At 25.9% G+C, this 15,477-nt stretch overlaps 2 protein-coding genes and 1 long non-coding RNA gene across 6 annotated transcripts in view; 1 reads left to right on the top strand and 2 right to left on the bottom strand.

The window, feature by feature from the left end:
- Nucleotides 1-11,890, bottom strand: part of LOC100869140 (apoptosis regulatory protein Siva) — a 13,915-nt gene extending 2,025 nt beyond the window's left edge. Inside the window, exons 1-4 of one of the 4 annotated variants that reach the window (XM_003691207.4) lie at nt 1,592-2,041; nt 1,298-1,485; nt 982-1,139; nt 671-868 (exon numbers count right to left, since the gene is read on the bottom strand). In XM_003691207.4, coding sequence (XP_003691255.1) covers nt 823-868; nt 982-1,139; nt 1,298-1,485; nt 1,592-1,709 — 510 coding nt within the window. In that variant the 5' untranslated portion in view covers nt 1,710-2,041 and the 3' untranslated portion in view covers nt 671-822. Of the gene's footprint in view, nt 1-670; nt 869-981; nt 1,140-1,297; nt 1,486-1,591; nt 2,042-11,779 lie in introns of those variants that run through there. The other 3 variants (XR_015294765.1, XM_086916090.1, XM_086916089.1) reach the window with 3 other exon arrangements.
- Nucleotides 11,788-15,477, bottom strand: part of sff (BRSK family serine/threonine-protein kinase sugar-free frosting) — a 46,275-nt gene continuing 42,585 nt past the window's right edge. The window contains exons 12-13 of the mRNA XM_086916088.1: nt 15,077-15,306; nt 11,788-12,640 (exon numbers count right to left, since the gene is read on the bottom strand). Coding sequence (XP_086772214.1) covers nt 12,416-12,640; nt 15,077-15,306 — 455 coding nt within the window. The 3' untranslated portion in view covers nt 11,788-12,415. The remainder of the gene's footprint in view (nt 12,641-15,076; nt 15,307-15,477) is intronic.
- Nucleotides 12,578-15,477, top strand: LOC147656290 (uncharacterized). The gene is made up of 3 exons (XR_015294766.1): nt 12,578-12,816; nt 14,812-14,970; nt 15,049-15,477. It is a non-coding gene; the product is annotated as an uncharacterized LOC147656290 (long non-coding RNA).

The following is a 15,477-nucleotide window of genomic DNA, read 5'->3' as shown; positions in this document are numbered from 1 at the left end:
AAAAATAAAGTTTATATTAAAGTTAAATAAATTAATTTTATATTAATTATTAAAATATTCTATTTTAAAAATAATATTTATATTACAATAAACGTTATGAAATATTAATAATAAGTATAATAAATGATAATAATAAATGAATTATTTATGCAATTTCTTACTTATATTTTTAAATTTAGGATTTACTTTAAAGTTTATTTCGTTCAGTTTCACTTTCTGTCATTCAGATGTTTTAGAGAATACACGTGATAATATGCAGATATATTTCGTTATAAGGTATTTATTTTTTTTTGAAGATCTATTTATTTTATTTTTTATTTGTTTATAAATTTAATATATTTAATGTAAATAATTGTTTAAAATATATTTTTTTTCGAACTATCGACTACCGATGTATTATCACTTTGAACTCATCGAAATAATAGTAACATTCTATAAAATACATTTTAGTGAATTTTTATTTTTATGGGATACTTTAAAACGATGATCTTTTATTTTCCCTATTTTTAATTCTATACATCTTTAATTTCTAGTTAAGTAATATTAAGATTAATTTTAATACTTTCTTATAGAAATACTTTTAATTTTTCATGTAGTGAATAACGAAAACAATATTTATTAAAGAAATTTAAATATATATTTTTCTTATAAAAAAAAGATGAAACAAGGATAAAATAATAGGTTGTTTTTTTATTTAAAATATATAATACATATTATGCATATGTTTCTATTTATTGTTTTCATTAATTTAAAAACATTTACATTAAAAAATCTGTAAATATAAATATGAGATACAAAAAGATTATATAAAATATTTTAATTTTATTTATAACAATTAAGACACTTATTTTGTTCTTCATTATCATATCTGTAAAAAGAAATAAATAAAAAAAGTTTAATTTTCTAATACTAAATATAATTTTCTAATACTAAAATATATTAAATTTAATTTAATATTAATTACATATTAAAATAACTTACGTGGGTAAAGAACAGTTTTGACAAAATAGTTCTGAGCAATTGATACATTCAAAAAGACAAAAATTACATAAAATTTGATCGCAATAGGAACATTTACTAAACATATTTTGATTTATTATTCGACTGCATTCACAAAGATCATATTTTGGTTGAATATCCTTATAGAAAATAAAGAAAGTAAGATATTTTTTTTTTTTTTGGTAAAGTAAGATTAGATAATTTTATTTTAAAACTTTTATGTTTATATTTGTTTGTATAAGATAAATATATTTATAATAAAAAAATATATCTAAGAATTAGTAAATAATTAACTTACCTTTATAATTTTATCTGCTCGTAATAATTCTAATTTATTATTTAATATCATTTGTTTTTGAATACGTTCATTTTTGAATTTGCAACAAGATTTCGACGATGGTATATTAATGGGATCTAATTCTGTGAAAGTATTTAATCTTTGTGATAATGTTTTAACACCTTCTTTTAATAAATCCATTGTTTTCTCTATATAAAATAAAAAGAAAAATTAATGCTTATATTATTAATTATATAATATAATAGTATTAATATTTATATTTCGTTTGAAAATCCTGTATTATAACCTCCATACCATAAACATTTTTCATTCGTTCCTCTTGACAAACACCGTTATCTACTTGTTTCTGACTTACGTGTACTTTCAATTGGGGTAATAAATTATCTTCAAAAGGACATGGACGTTTTGGCATTTTTTAACTTAAATTAATAAACAAAAGATCTATAAGCATACCGCCAAAATTTTATAACATCTTTTCACATTTGACATAACAAGTCAACTATCTGATTCATGCAGAAGTTAAATATATTCGTGAAATATCTTTTTAGAAAATTAACAAGCAAAAATAAACATAAAAGTTAATATAAAAAAATGTCAGTTTAGATTATTTATTAAGTTATAATTGAAGTTTGCGTTAAATAAAGTTAGATGGAGATAAAGAAATGACAATGTGACGAAGATAGAGCTCTCATTTTATCGTTGTCTTACTTCATTGAATAAATCTCAACTGACATTTTGAATATTAAGTTTTATATTTGTTTTGATTTCTAAAATCGAAAAAACTTCAAAAACGTTTCACAAATATTAACATTTTTTTTAAACATTTTTAATTTACATATTTATATATTTTTTTGTTTTAAATGTTTTTAATTTATATATTAATCTCTAATCTAATAATTTATTATTGTATTATGAAATTATTATATATTTTTATAATCATTAATTATTTTTATAATCTAACAAATTTATTTTATATATAAATTATTATAATGAAAAATAGAATATATTTTTTTAATTGATATAGGTTATTCTAATAATATAAATAGATATAATAAATAAAATAGATATAATAAAAAACTGATATATATTTAATCTGGGAATTATTAAATTTACAACAAAATTAGTAATATTTGTTTATTAGTAATGTTGCATTATTATTACTTTTATACATATTTGATATTGGCCATCAACAAATATGTTACAATTTTCATCTCCCCACATTCTCATGTTTATTCGTTTGTTTGGAAACTAACGATATTATTTTATAATAATACATAATCCATAGTCATTATGTGACAAGTATCAGTAGTATTCGTTAGTACAATAATTGTATAATTGTACACTGTATTTGTAGCTTCTTTCACAGGTAAATTATTATATAAAAAGTAATTAAACAATTGAATGTAAATTTTATTCGATAAAATTGAATAAGATAGAATAATTGCAATTAAATTAATTGATTTAAACAATAGAAGACGATATGCATTTATGATCGCGAAGAAAGAAATGATTTAATTAATTTGTGGGACCGTGAGACACTCGAATCACAATATGCGTACACCGTTGCCGTAGTTTCAGAAATTGAATATTTAAAAGAAGCTAATTTTTTTGCTATGCGGAACAAGGGTTTCAGGGCAGAATCATTCTTTCTTTCTTCGTAAAAAAATAGTTACTGCAAGTGCATCGAATTTAGCGCAAATCTCTAATTCCTCTGAACACAACCGTTCAAATTTTATCATCAAACGCTAATATTTAAAAAATGGTTAGTCGATTTTACAATATAGTAAATATTTCAATTTTTGAAACAGAATTTATTTTTTTCTAATTTATATTGAAATATATCTTTCTTAAAAATTTTTAATGATTTTATTTTTTCGAAACTTGTTTCATTGATGTCGATTTATATTATTTGATAGAATTAATTATTCTATTGTTTGTCCATATCCATATCTTAAATAATTATATAATTTACATAAATTAATATATATTATATATAATATAAAATATATAATATATATTAATATATAATTTACACATATATAATTTTTTGTTAATTTTATAATGATTAAGAACGGATTAAGAATAATCGACATAACCATTTTTCATTAGAAATGTTCTTTATTTGCAAAATAAGCGACAGTATTAAGTATTTTGTAACTTCGTCGTAATCGGCTGCATATAATGAGTATATTATGTATATTGCTGTACTCATGCGACGATTAGATAGTTCGTCCTTCCATATTTCGAAATTTTTTTCATGAAAACCGACCAAAATTCTAATACTTTAAATTCTGCATATGTTTCAATATTTCATTAATAAAATTAAATAACTTTCATTTTTTTAAAAAAGTAATATATCAAAATAACAACAATTACAAACAATAATTATCTTTGTTTTATATTATTAAATTTATATTTTATGAATCTGTATATATTTCGAATTATTTATATAATATAATAAATATGTAATTTTTATAAATCGGTTTCCATTAGAATTTCGACGAAAGTGCAAACTCACGCAGACAAGTTAAGCGAAATGGTTTACAATAAGGAATATTTTTTGGAAAACACATCTTCGGACTCACAGCCGTTATTGTCAGTTGTCATGGACGTTACTAAATACTCGGTACATACAACGCGTAACTGGTAAATCGAATCGCTGTACTCCTGGGATCCATTAACTAGAATATTGATTATGTATTTTTGATATGAATTGTTTCACCCGAAATTTTCAGATGATAATTTGCTCATTTGATACGCGTATTGCAATCAGTAATATGCATCGAAAATTTACTAAAAGCTTCATTATAACGAATATTAAAAGTTGATTATTTGCATATTAAGAATTTAACAATGTTGAAGAATTTTGAATTAATCAATTGTCGATAAATAGGAAAACATTGGATAATCATTATTAGAAATTATTTACTTTGAATTTTACAATTTAAATCTAAACGATTTATTAATCATTATTGTTATTTACGAATTTGAAGACTTTCAATTTTAATTTTGAATAATATTTGAAAGTATTCTTATATTCATCACACTATTATATATTTATATACACATCTATTGGTCATTTGTTTTTTTTTAATGTTTAATAATTAATATATTGTTAAAATTCTAATAAAGTGAAAGACTTCAATCGAAATATATATAATCGATACTCAGAATCGAAGCTCATTGATACAAGATACGATTCGTGGATCCCTCGTGTACGACATTTCGATTTTGAAACATTTCATTGTCAAGATATACCTGTATTAAAAGTATATCGTAATATTGCTAAATGAATCGTGAAAGTAATATTTTCGTTGCTACGATTATAAATATTGATAATTTAGCGGTATGGATTTTCCTAATCAAAAAGTATTTTAATTTTTTTTCTTTCGAGAAAAAATAATCGAATTCTCGAGTAATAATTTTGACTGATAATTTTCCAATATATTTTTTATTCAATTTTTGTTTAATTTTTTTATATTAAAAATGAAATCAAAATTCAATAAATATAAAAGACTTTAGTCATTTGTTTCCGTCAAATTAGAAACGATTGAAATCTTGACTCGAGGTAATGTCTACTTATATATCTATATTGGCTATTAGAAAATTACATTTGATCCACTTTACACTTGTAAATCTAAATTTCAATGCAGTTTTTATTACATAACAGTATGTATTTGCAAAAATACATGACATGTTTATAAAACATTTAATATGCTATTATTATTGTAGAATATGACATCGACAAATATAAATATGCAATAGCAAATAATAAAATACAAGTGTAAAGGGTAAAAAATTTTTAATAACATAACAAAATGTTGCAGGCTAATGTGAAAAGCGAATCGAAATGACGAAAATCAGTGCATACTGCCATCTATGCGTAAGTGGTGAAGAAAACCAGTAACCGGTATAGCGAACAGTATAGCGTGAAAAGAAGCGTCTCCGGATGTGTTTCTAATTGATTTTGCTTTTAGTATAGCGATCAACACAGTGGAACTACAGATTCACATCTTTACTAAACTTTACTAACTAATTGGACTTGTTCATCGTGTCATTAACTCGTACAAGATTGGATTAGGTGAAAGTGCGCCGACCTATTATACCAGACAACACTTCTATCTTAAAACAATGTTCTTCTTCTTTCTTTTCTTTTCATAATAACATTTAAAAATATTCAATTTTTTCCTCGATTTCGAATAGATATTTGGGATATTTTCGAATGTTTCTTTAGGTTAAATGATGTTATTCAGATTTGAAAATTCATATTGCTAATTTCTCTTTAAGATATCAATTAAATCTAAACGAAGATACAATTTGCAATGTAATAGATATGACTGGCACCAAGAATTTGACAGAATCACTTTTATAATGGATCATTTTAATTAGAAATATGTCAATAAATAAATTCAAAGACGAATTGAAAAACAAAATAAGAGAATGAGATAGTTTATTCTAATTAATAAATTAATTGGAATAGTTGGCGAGCTGAATAGGTTGGCAAAGATTTCAGTTCATACAGAATAACGAAATGATGTTACCGATGTTATTGTGCCGTAATTAGCCTAATTTCAGTGAAGAGAGCCTGATTTTAGCAAAGTGAATATTGTTCGTGAACGAAATCGTTGATGGTCAACGTAAGTGAATAAAATGTGGGCAATCTTCAAGTTTCGAGCATAACCTCAATTTTTTTTGTTTTGGTGATCCATCCATTTCATGCACTAAATCGTCCGTATAGAGATTCATAAATATACACGGTAATTATACGAATGTGACAGAAGCACGATAATAATCGGTTAAAATTTCGAGTGACGAGAGAGAATATCTTACAATAGATAATGCATTTACTAGGCACCACGATGCATCGCAGCAACCTTTCTAGTTAATTGGTGTCTCAATAAAACGGAAACTGTGGATAAGATATTCAAGTAATTTTTTTTTAATTTAATCTCAATTTTATTTGTAATTCTAATTTTAGTTGACACAGTCGAGCTTCAACAAAGCCATAGCATTATCGATGCACTTTTAAAATAAATATAGTAAAAATAATGATTTATGAAGTTGAAAGCTAAAACAAAGAAATGAGATGATAATTTTTTTTATGTTTAAATTCCAATAGAAAAACTGATTTTTATACAGCGACAATGATATTTAAATTGTATAACGATACAATTCATTTATTTAATATCTGAATTTCAAACAAGGCTGCCACGATGCAAGCTCGAAAGCACAGTGCACCCATGTGTATATAACAAAAAGTCAACAAGTAAACGTGCAATAAATCAATCGATTGCAAATCGCCTTATAAATTGTATAAAAATCTCTATTTGCCTAGCTTAATGCCTTAAGGATACGGTATTGGGAATTTGTATAATTCCTACAGTTATGCCCAGTCAAAGAGACACTGTTGCATTTATTATTTTTGTTTAGCAATCTCGTATTCACTACACAGGAAAAACACCTGTTTTCTGTGCACTCAGCGATAAGTACGGTGAATTTCATTCAGACTCTTTTTTCCGTTAAATGCATTGAAAGATATTTAACAAAAAGGTTTATTATATATTTTTTATAAGCAGAAAAGTCATTTTATAAATAATTGATAATAAAATTTAATAAAATTTAAAGATATATATTAAAATAAATATAAAAAGACAATAAAGAAAGATTGATACAGCAATTATCATCAATAAGTAGAATAATATAAAGTAAAATTTAAAAAGAGATTCATTATTCATTCATTCTTCAATATATAATTGAAAAATAATTTCAGCATTTGTTGAAACGAGATGGATAATCGAATCGGTGCATATCGGCACAGAGAGGCAAAAATGAATCAAAAAATAAATCAGAGAGTACATAAGGATAGCAGAAGTATTGTTAATTATTCGTCGTGCAATACGTGTGACAAATGAGGCAAGCGCGTGCGCTACACGGCACGCCCAATTGCAAATGAAATACATCAGATAGAAATCCATTCACTCGAGTATTCACCGAAGTACTTTAGTATTTCTCTCCATTCTTAAATTCACATGATATAAAATCCTAGATTAATATGGCCGGTAATTTGTTTCTCTTGTGTCCTCGTATTTCTTTCTCTTTTTTCTTCCTTCCCACATTTCTTTCTCTCCCCCCCCTCCCCCTCCCGTAATCCTCCTATTAGTTTCCCCCTTTTTTTAATTATGTTCATATTACTTATATCGTACGAATGGTTTTACATTAATCCGCAATTAGTAAATAGATAACCGCAAGCTTAACGTCTAAGTCAATTTATGAATTAATGGTGTGTGTGTATGTTGTATGATGCATGAAATACATGAAAAACGATTTGCCTCAATATTCAACAACCATTCTCTCTTTTTCTCTCTCATTCACATTCATTCTTCCCCTTTTTCCTTTTTTTCATTTCCTATTTCACTTTGTGATCTCACATATTGAAAAATTCGATCTATTTCCAGGAAATGTATTAAATCCATTTTTCACACCATAATATGAATTCTTTCTCCCTGTTTCTTTGCTGCTTCCATCCTCTCCTTCTCTACTTAGGTTAGAAGCATGTAAGGTACCGCTCATCGAACGATACAATACCTTTTTATTTTCTACCTGCAAGCTTCTTAATGGAATGTTATAATACAAATATAGGGAATATCGAATCGAGTTATCTAATCGTCTATTAACCAGGCTTACGTCTGACTTTTCACCTTTTTGTTCTTACGATGCTTCCACACTTGTCATTTATTTATTTTGCTATTGTCGAAACCGAGTAAATACTATAAGTAATCTTTTTTTTTTTTGTCAATTTTTATAAAGCAAAGCAAAGCAAAACAAAGCAAAGCAAAGAAAAAAAATGCAATGGGGAGAAAAAAAATTTTTTTACGAATAAATTTTATCCTAAAATTTTGATCTACGTCGCGCGTATGTTATAACAAAACTGTTTTTATATTTCTGAAATGACAAATTCTTCCTTAATAAAAGCAATAATTACATCAATTCTATTGACAAAAAAAATCTTTCTTTGTTTTCGAAATGTTGGTTAAAACAACAATCCTTACTACACCTTTCCTTCAATAATTCGTAAGTACATACTGTTCGTGTAGGAACGAGTCATCATGTGCGATACAATGTACAAGTTATATCTAAAGCGAGAATTGTCGGGAATCGTTAGGGACAATTGCAATTTTTGATTCGAGCGAACATTTGAGGTTCGAATTTTCTCGCTTATATTTATCTAATCGCAAAAATCTTAGCGAGTAATGTCTTGCCCCGCCTAGTTATGTTTCGTCTCGTCTGCCGCTAAAACTTCGATCAAGTATTACTAGAATCATCAGACTAGTGAGTTTTCACCAGATCCTTTTTCGCTATATTACCATATCGAGCAACGATCAAATTGCAGAAACTAAAAATCATTACCTTCTCTTCGCTTGAAACGCTTCTTTCGCGTTGAATATATATAGTATAGTATATGTTTACTGCTTTCGTTTATCAAAATTGTGAAATATAATATTTTTAATAATCTTTCATCCAATCGACAAATGCATTTGAAAAATTATATTTTGCATGTTTCTTTTTAAAAATAATATTTAAAATTTTTTACAATTTAATATAAATTTAATATAACGATTTAAAATTCTCTGGAGTTGATTTGAGTTTTACTACGTCAATTAGAAGCGAGCAGAGTGTTACGTTCAGTTCGTCGTCGAGACTTTTACGTTCGGCAGGATTCGACTTTGGTTACGTCTATAACGAGCCTTCGATTAAAAATGGTTCGATACTAATCGCGTTTATAATGCGTTCGTCGTTCCACTAAGAAGCCGGGATTATTTTTGAGATATGTTTGTGTGTTGAGAAAAACGTGTACGATAATTATACTTATTTTTTTTTTTTTTATCTTTTGGAATCACTTATCTTTATTTCTATGATAGAAATGTTAGAGAGAGAGAGAGAGAGAGAGAGAGAGAGGAATATTTATCTTTTCTTATTGCAATTTCGCATTTTTTCTTTCTCTCTCTATCTCTTTTCTTTCTTGTTTTCTTATTTTCACATTAGCAGACAAGAAGCCGTACGCGTCGCAACGCGTCGCTCGTAAGTGAAATTTACTTATACATGTACGTGTGTGTGTGTGATGTTCTGTGTATGTTATATATATATATATGTATATACACAATTATTTATATATACATATATATATATATATTTATTTATTTATTTATTAATTAATTTATTTATATATTTTATATTCGTATTTATTTATTTATTTATTTATTTATATATTAGTCTTTTGAAATGATTTCTCGTACGTGCAAAAAATAAATCTCTCGACGCGATCGTTGCGCCGCGAGTGAATTTTTTTTCTTTTCTTCTTTTAACACGTTTCTCTTTTTTCTCTCTCTAGTTTCTCTTCATTTCCCTTTCTTTCTTTTCTTTCCTACCACATACGTATTTCGCAAAAAAGTTATAGAAACATCAAGAGACGCTTTTAGCGACTCGTATGTAGAATCGATTGGCTACAATCGCAACGTCATTGAGAAGACGTTGGATCAAAGTTTTGAGATTTAAAAGTGTCGGCATGAGAAACGATTCATGGTCGAGAACGTGAGAATTGTTTGCCATTCAAAAATTGAAGAGGGCAAAAATGGATAACTGATGAATGGTTGGAATCTTTCTCTCTCGTACTTTCTTTCCCCTTTGCAAAACTGTGCCTACTTGTTTATATTAGATATTTTTTTCTCTTTTCAAAGCACTAAACGAACTAGAAAAATTTTATCTTTATTGCGCGGAAAATGTAAAAATAGCGTTGCTGTAATACATCGATCGAAGAGTCTCTTCTTCAGATTTTCATTTTTGCTCATTAAATCGGGAAGCTGCATTCCACGAAACTTTTAATACTTAATATTTTCTTCTAGTGGAACATTAGTTGCATTACTTTATATTCGATTAAGGCGGAATCAACATTAGGGTTATTTTTGCGTATAAGGCATATCCGGTTCTTTCTCGTTTGCAATAAAATATCGATTGCCTCAAGCGAACAAGAAAGACTTCGTTTCCGATTATGATCACTTCATTGTTTATATTATTGTTTATATTATTTCAGAAAAATATATATGTATATTGGAGAGGAGAAAAAAATATAAAAAAGTGAATGCATTCTTATCGCGAGAAATGTTTCATTATAAATTTCAAATAAAATTCGATTTAAAGATAATTATTAGTTTATAATTTCGAAACGGTGGACAACGGAACAACAACTCGGAAACGAGCGAATAATTTACGCATCCTAATTAATTGAATACTTAGCACTTACATTTTTGTAACAAACGTCGTATAACGATGCAATTAATTAATATAAACGCAACCATTCCAACGAAGGAAGGAAACAAATTTATAATTCAAAAATCCAGAGAAATTGATTAAAAATTGATTGAAATTGAAAAATAAAACAGCGAAGAAACTTGTTGGTAAGTTGGCAGTTACAAGGAATCTGATTAATTGATTTTTATATATATTTATAAGAATAAACACATATTGGCTGAAATATTGGAATATTTGATTGTAGATAAAATTTATACATATAAACATATAATATTTTCAATTTTTTAAATTTGTGTGATTTTTTTTTATTTATTAAAAACTTAAAAAGCTCAAAAAATAAAATATTTTTGTTTTCTATGAGAAGTTGTATCTATAAGATATATTTATATTACTGAAAAATAATTAATTTGAATTCAATACTTTGATTTTTCTTTTAAATAATCTAATAATTAAAATTAATCTTAAGTTTGCTTGTATTATTGTATTGTATCGGGATAAAATAGTTGCCAATAATTAGACTAGCAATTAGACTAGCAATTTCATCAAGGAAATAATGATTCGTTGTGTAGAAGTAAAATGCGTCAATACGATGCTAATCAAGGCTTGATCAAGTTATTAGTGTTGCATCATTATCTTATTAATTTTCTCTAAAACGAAGAATTATTCTTCTTCTCTTATGCTGTTAATTAGCAACCATTTTGTGTGTATCTAACCAACTTTAAGTGTGCATCTAAGATACAGATATTCAGTAAGTAAGAGTAAATGACATACATTTATTGCTCTTTCAAACTCATTAAATTTTTTTTTTTTATTTTCATCATCGTTTGAAGTTATTTTATTTCATTTTCACGAAAATTTCTATTAATAGGAAAAATATTATATTTTCAATACATTGGAAAATAGAAACAAAATAGATAGATTTATTTTACTAAAAAAAAAAAAATCTGAAAATAATATCAAGAAACACAATACTTATACTTGCAAATATTCTATGAACAAAAAAGAAAAGGACTTCCATTTTAGCTGCTAACTTATCAGCAACATATATTAAAACTTCCTTCGCATAATATAAAATAGTGCATAATCAATGTTTATTCAACTTCTCAGGTTTTTTCTTAAACGGAATGATAAAAACGAGATCGCTAATTAGCGATGCACAACAAGTATAATACGTACCGATAAATCATTCTTACATGATCCGATGTAAGTATACCGGTACAAACGTCACTATTGCACTTCACTTTCAGATTAAAAAAACCGTATTATGATTCCCGCGACAAAACGATCATTACACACATTCACTGTGCGATCACTGCAATGAAATAATCAGAACAATTCGCGTGGCAGCACAAACTTCTCTCCGCCTTTTTTTTACCAGTTGAATTGCATTTTGTGCTTCCTCAATGAATTTCCTCCGATCTGGACTTTGCTCTTTCTTTAAATGAATATTCTCGTTCGTAGGAACGTTTATCACTGGTTCTCTCTTTTAAAATTCTCTCTCGGTCGCTTTGATTGACGTTCGTTGATTCGCGACAAAAAAAAAAGTCAAAGTATTTTTATGACTTTTTTGAAATGATATCTTTTCAAACTCCTGTGCCATCGCATTAAGTGTTTTTTCTTTATTGTTATTCGGATCGATAGCTTAATGCCTCATTGAAGTTTATCCTCAGTCGAGGCATCATTTCAAGGTTCGTTGCTGGTTAGTTCCTCGGATCATTTCTCGATCGGATGAGGGATTCACCAGAATCTCTGGGCGCTGTCCCACAAGTTCTTCAGACTTGATCGAAACTCGAAACGGAAATTCTGATAGTATCACGCTATGTTGTTGCCGCTCATCGTGGTTACGCATTTTTTCTCCGGCGTGTTTTGACTCTCTGAATTGCTGCGCACCGCTTTCGTCGGACTTCCCGGTGTAGGCGTTGTGTCACCCGGCAACGGATTGTTATTATTCGTCGAGGTCGAACTTCTGCGGCCATTTTCACGGGTCGGTGATTTTACGTCGAATACGGATGTATCCGACTCGATGTCCGAGTCGATCTGGAAATAATATGAAATAACGAGAATTAAATATCGAAAAATAATAATCAGGAACGAAGCATAGAGGCATAATTTTTTTTTTTTACTATTCATGAATTCTAATAGCGAGTAAAAATTGCCTTCGATAGTGATATTTAAGCTGTTAAAATTTGAACGAATTTTTTAAGTGCTGCGAAGTACGTAAGAAACATTATTCTTATTGATTTTATAAATTTTTATAATTTATAATATAATATAATATTTGTTTTTGACAAATATTTTTGTAAAAAATAATTTTGAATAATTATTAAAATTTGGATTTGGAATAAATGAAAAAATATTATTAATATAATATTTGTACTATTGTAAACGTTGTTTTTTATAAATTTAAAAATCCTTACGGCATCTTAAAATTTAATTTTATCTATTAAGAAATCTTTTGTTTATTAAATTTGAAAGATTAAGAAATGATAGAAATAATTTTTTTTCTATACGTTTTCTATATGATATTAAAATAATTATTTTTTTTATTTATAATTTTGATTTTTTCGTTCTAGATATATATTTTAATAGATAATAAAAAGCTGTTGATTTGATGATGCTTTAATATTTTTATTACTGCGGAAAATTAGCTATAGCTACGTGTAATTGGCTATATAACTAGAGAATAAATGAAACTGTTAATAACTTTAATGAATAAAAATTATTTATTGAATTTTTAACTTTTAAATCATTTTTTTTTTGTTTCTAGTAAATTTGAGTTCAATTTTTAAATAATTTTTAAATTTGGAAATTTATAAGGTTTCAAAAATTTCGAAATTTAAAATTCTTAAAACTTAACGTTATTTTTTTTTTCTTTTCTTTCTTTTTTCTCTTTCTTTATATATATATATATGAATAAAAATATTATTTGTCAAGAAATAAAATTTTAATAAATATATTTCTGAAATATTTTAATTTTCAAAGAAATAAATTTTTTTTTTATATAAAAATGCAATAAAAGTTTCAATATTTTTTGAAACAAAAAAATAATTGGAAAATTATTGTTTTATTTATAATTGAAAATTTTAACAGTTTCATTTGATTTCTATATATAATTATTGAAATAAAATACGTGAATAAATATAAAAAAATTCATTTAATGCGTAATGGCTTTTTCGTTATTAATTAACTATCAAGCTAGCGTCTAATCATTTACTATAAACTGGGGGAATACCGTTGGTAACGTTGGTAACATTGGATAACATTGATGTAGATTCTAATTATATTGGCATTTTAAAATATTTATATTCAATTAATTATAAATTAACGAATAGATTTTAATTAAAATATAAATAATTAAATAAGATGTAAGTAAAGAAAAGTTTAAATCACAATTATTATTTTGTGTTCTAATAATAAACATAAATTAATTAATTTGAAAATAAATTAATTATTCAAATAAATAAATATGAATCGAAACAAAATATATTAAAAATAAAAAAAAATTTTAAATATTAATTGATTCTAGTTTATATTGTTAGTGTTATTTATATTATAGTATTAATTACGGCATAATATTGACAGGTAATTAATATATATTAACAAAGAAGAATATAATAATCTTTACATTTATAGTAAAATGATAAAGAATTAACAATGTTTAAATTATTTAATTAAATAATATAATTATTTAATTAAATAATAAATTTAAATTAACTTAATATTTTAATTTAAAAAAATATTTTATAATTTTATATTATACAAGTAATAAAAGAATTTATGGCTTTTACAATAAATAATTCTCATTAAATAAAAAAGAACCCTAATAAATATAGTTAGAAAAATAATTGTTTTTAAAGATATAAGCAATTTTTTGTTTTCATTGTACTATTGTGCGTATAAGATGCATATGAAGTGTATCAGAAATTAAAGGATATATAAAAAGCTTGTAATCAGAAAATTTAATAGAAGAATTAATATTTTCAAAATTTTAAACGAAGTCCTATTTATTACTTTGAAAATATTAATTTTTGATCCATATTTACCAAGACCTTTTTTTTCATTTGACGAATCTTATTAAAATATATTAGATATATTATATTAATCTCTATATTAAAACTTATGAATTTTTTTTATCATCCTATAAAGTCTATCAAACTTTCTATCAGTGTCCTCTCAGTTTATAGTATCTACTTGCATTTGCTTTTCAGTGCATAACGCGAACAGTCATTAATATCTATGCGTGACATATACTAAGGACTATTAATATATTGTGAAACATATGTGGTAATTTGTGGTAATTTGTGGCAATTTGTGGCAATTTGTCAAGATTGAGACAATTTTTAAAAGATAAACGATTTTCACCTTTGGTAACTGGTTTCCATGAAGAACGATAACGTTTCCAAATATAATAATTATGTAATAATTATCGCGATAATGGTATGTAGGAGAAGGAGGAGGAAGATGATGCACTACCTTGTTGAAACAGACTACCTGTCTGGTAGCTGGATGCGGGCTGAGAAATAACCGTTCGCTAGTGTCGCTTCCACAGCTGGAACTTTCACTCATCTCCGTGGTAAATTTTCGTGATGCTCGTGGACTAGGTGGCGCTGCTCGACTCTGTCCTCCCAAATTGATTCCTACATTCCTTGAGCAGACTTGTGCCTGAATGTGTTCGCAAACCCTTCGAAATCTTCGAATGTTTCCTGAAAAATCAATCGAACATAATTGATAATTATTTATTATTGAAATTGGAATATATAATTAAAAAAAGAGTTAAAGATTGTATGATGTTTTTTAATTGTTATTTTAAAATCACTTTTTATTTAAAAAAATTATTAATGTATTTATAATTAAATTATTTATTAATTATTTAA

The sequence above is a fragment of the Apis florea genome, unplaced genomic scaffold (genome assembly GCF_048593485.1).
Source record: "Apis florea isolate Af1SG1 unplaced genomic scaffold, ASM4859348v1 contig_37_pilon, whole genome shotgun sequence".
NCBI lineage: Eukaryota > Metazoa > Arthropoda > Insecta > Hymenoptera > Apidae > Apis > Apis florea.
Note: the sequence above shows the minus strand (reverse complement) of the source record. Positions and strands in the feature narration are given on the sequence as shown.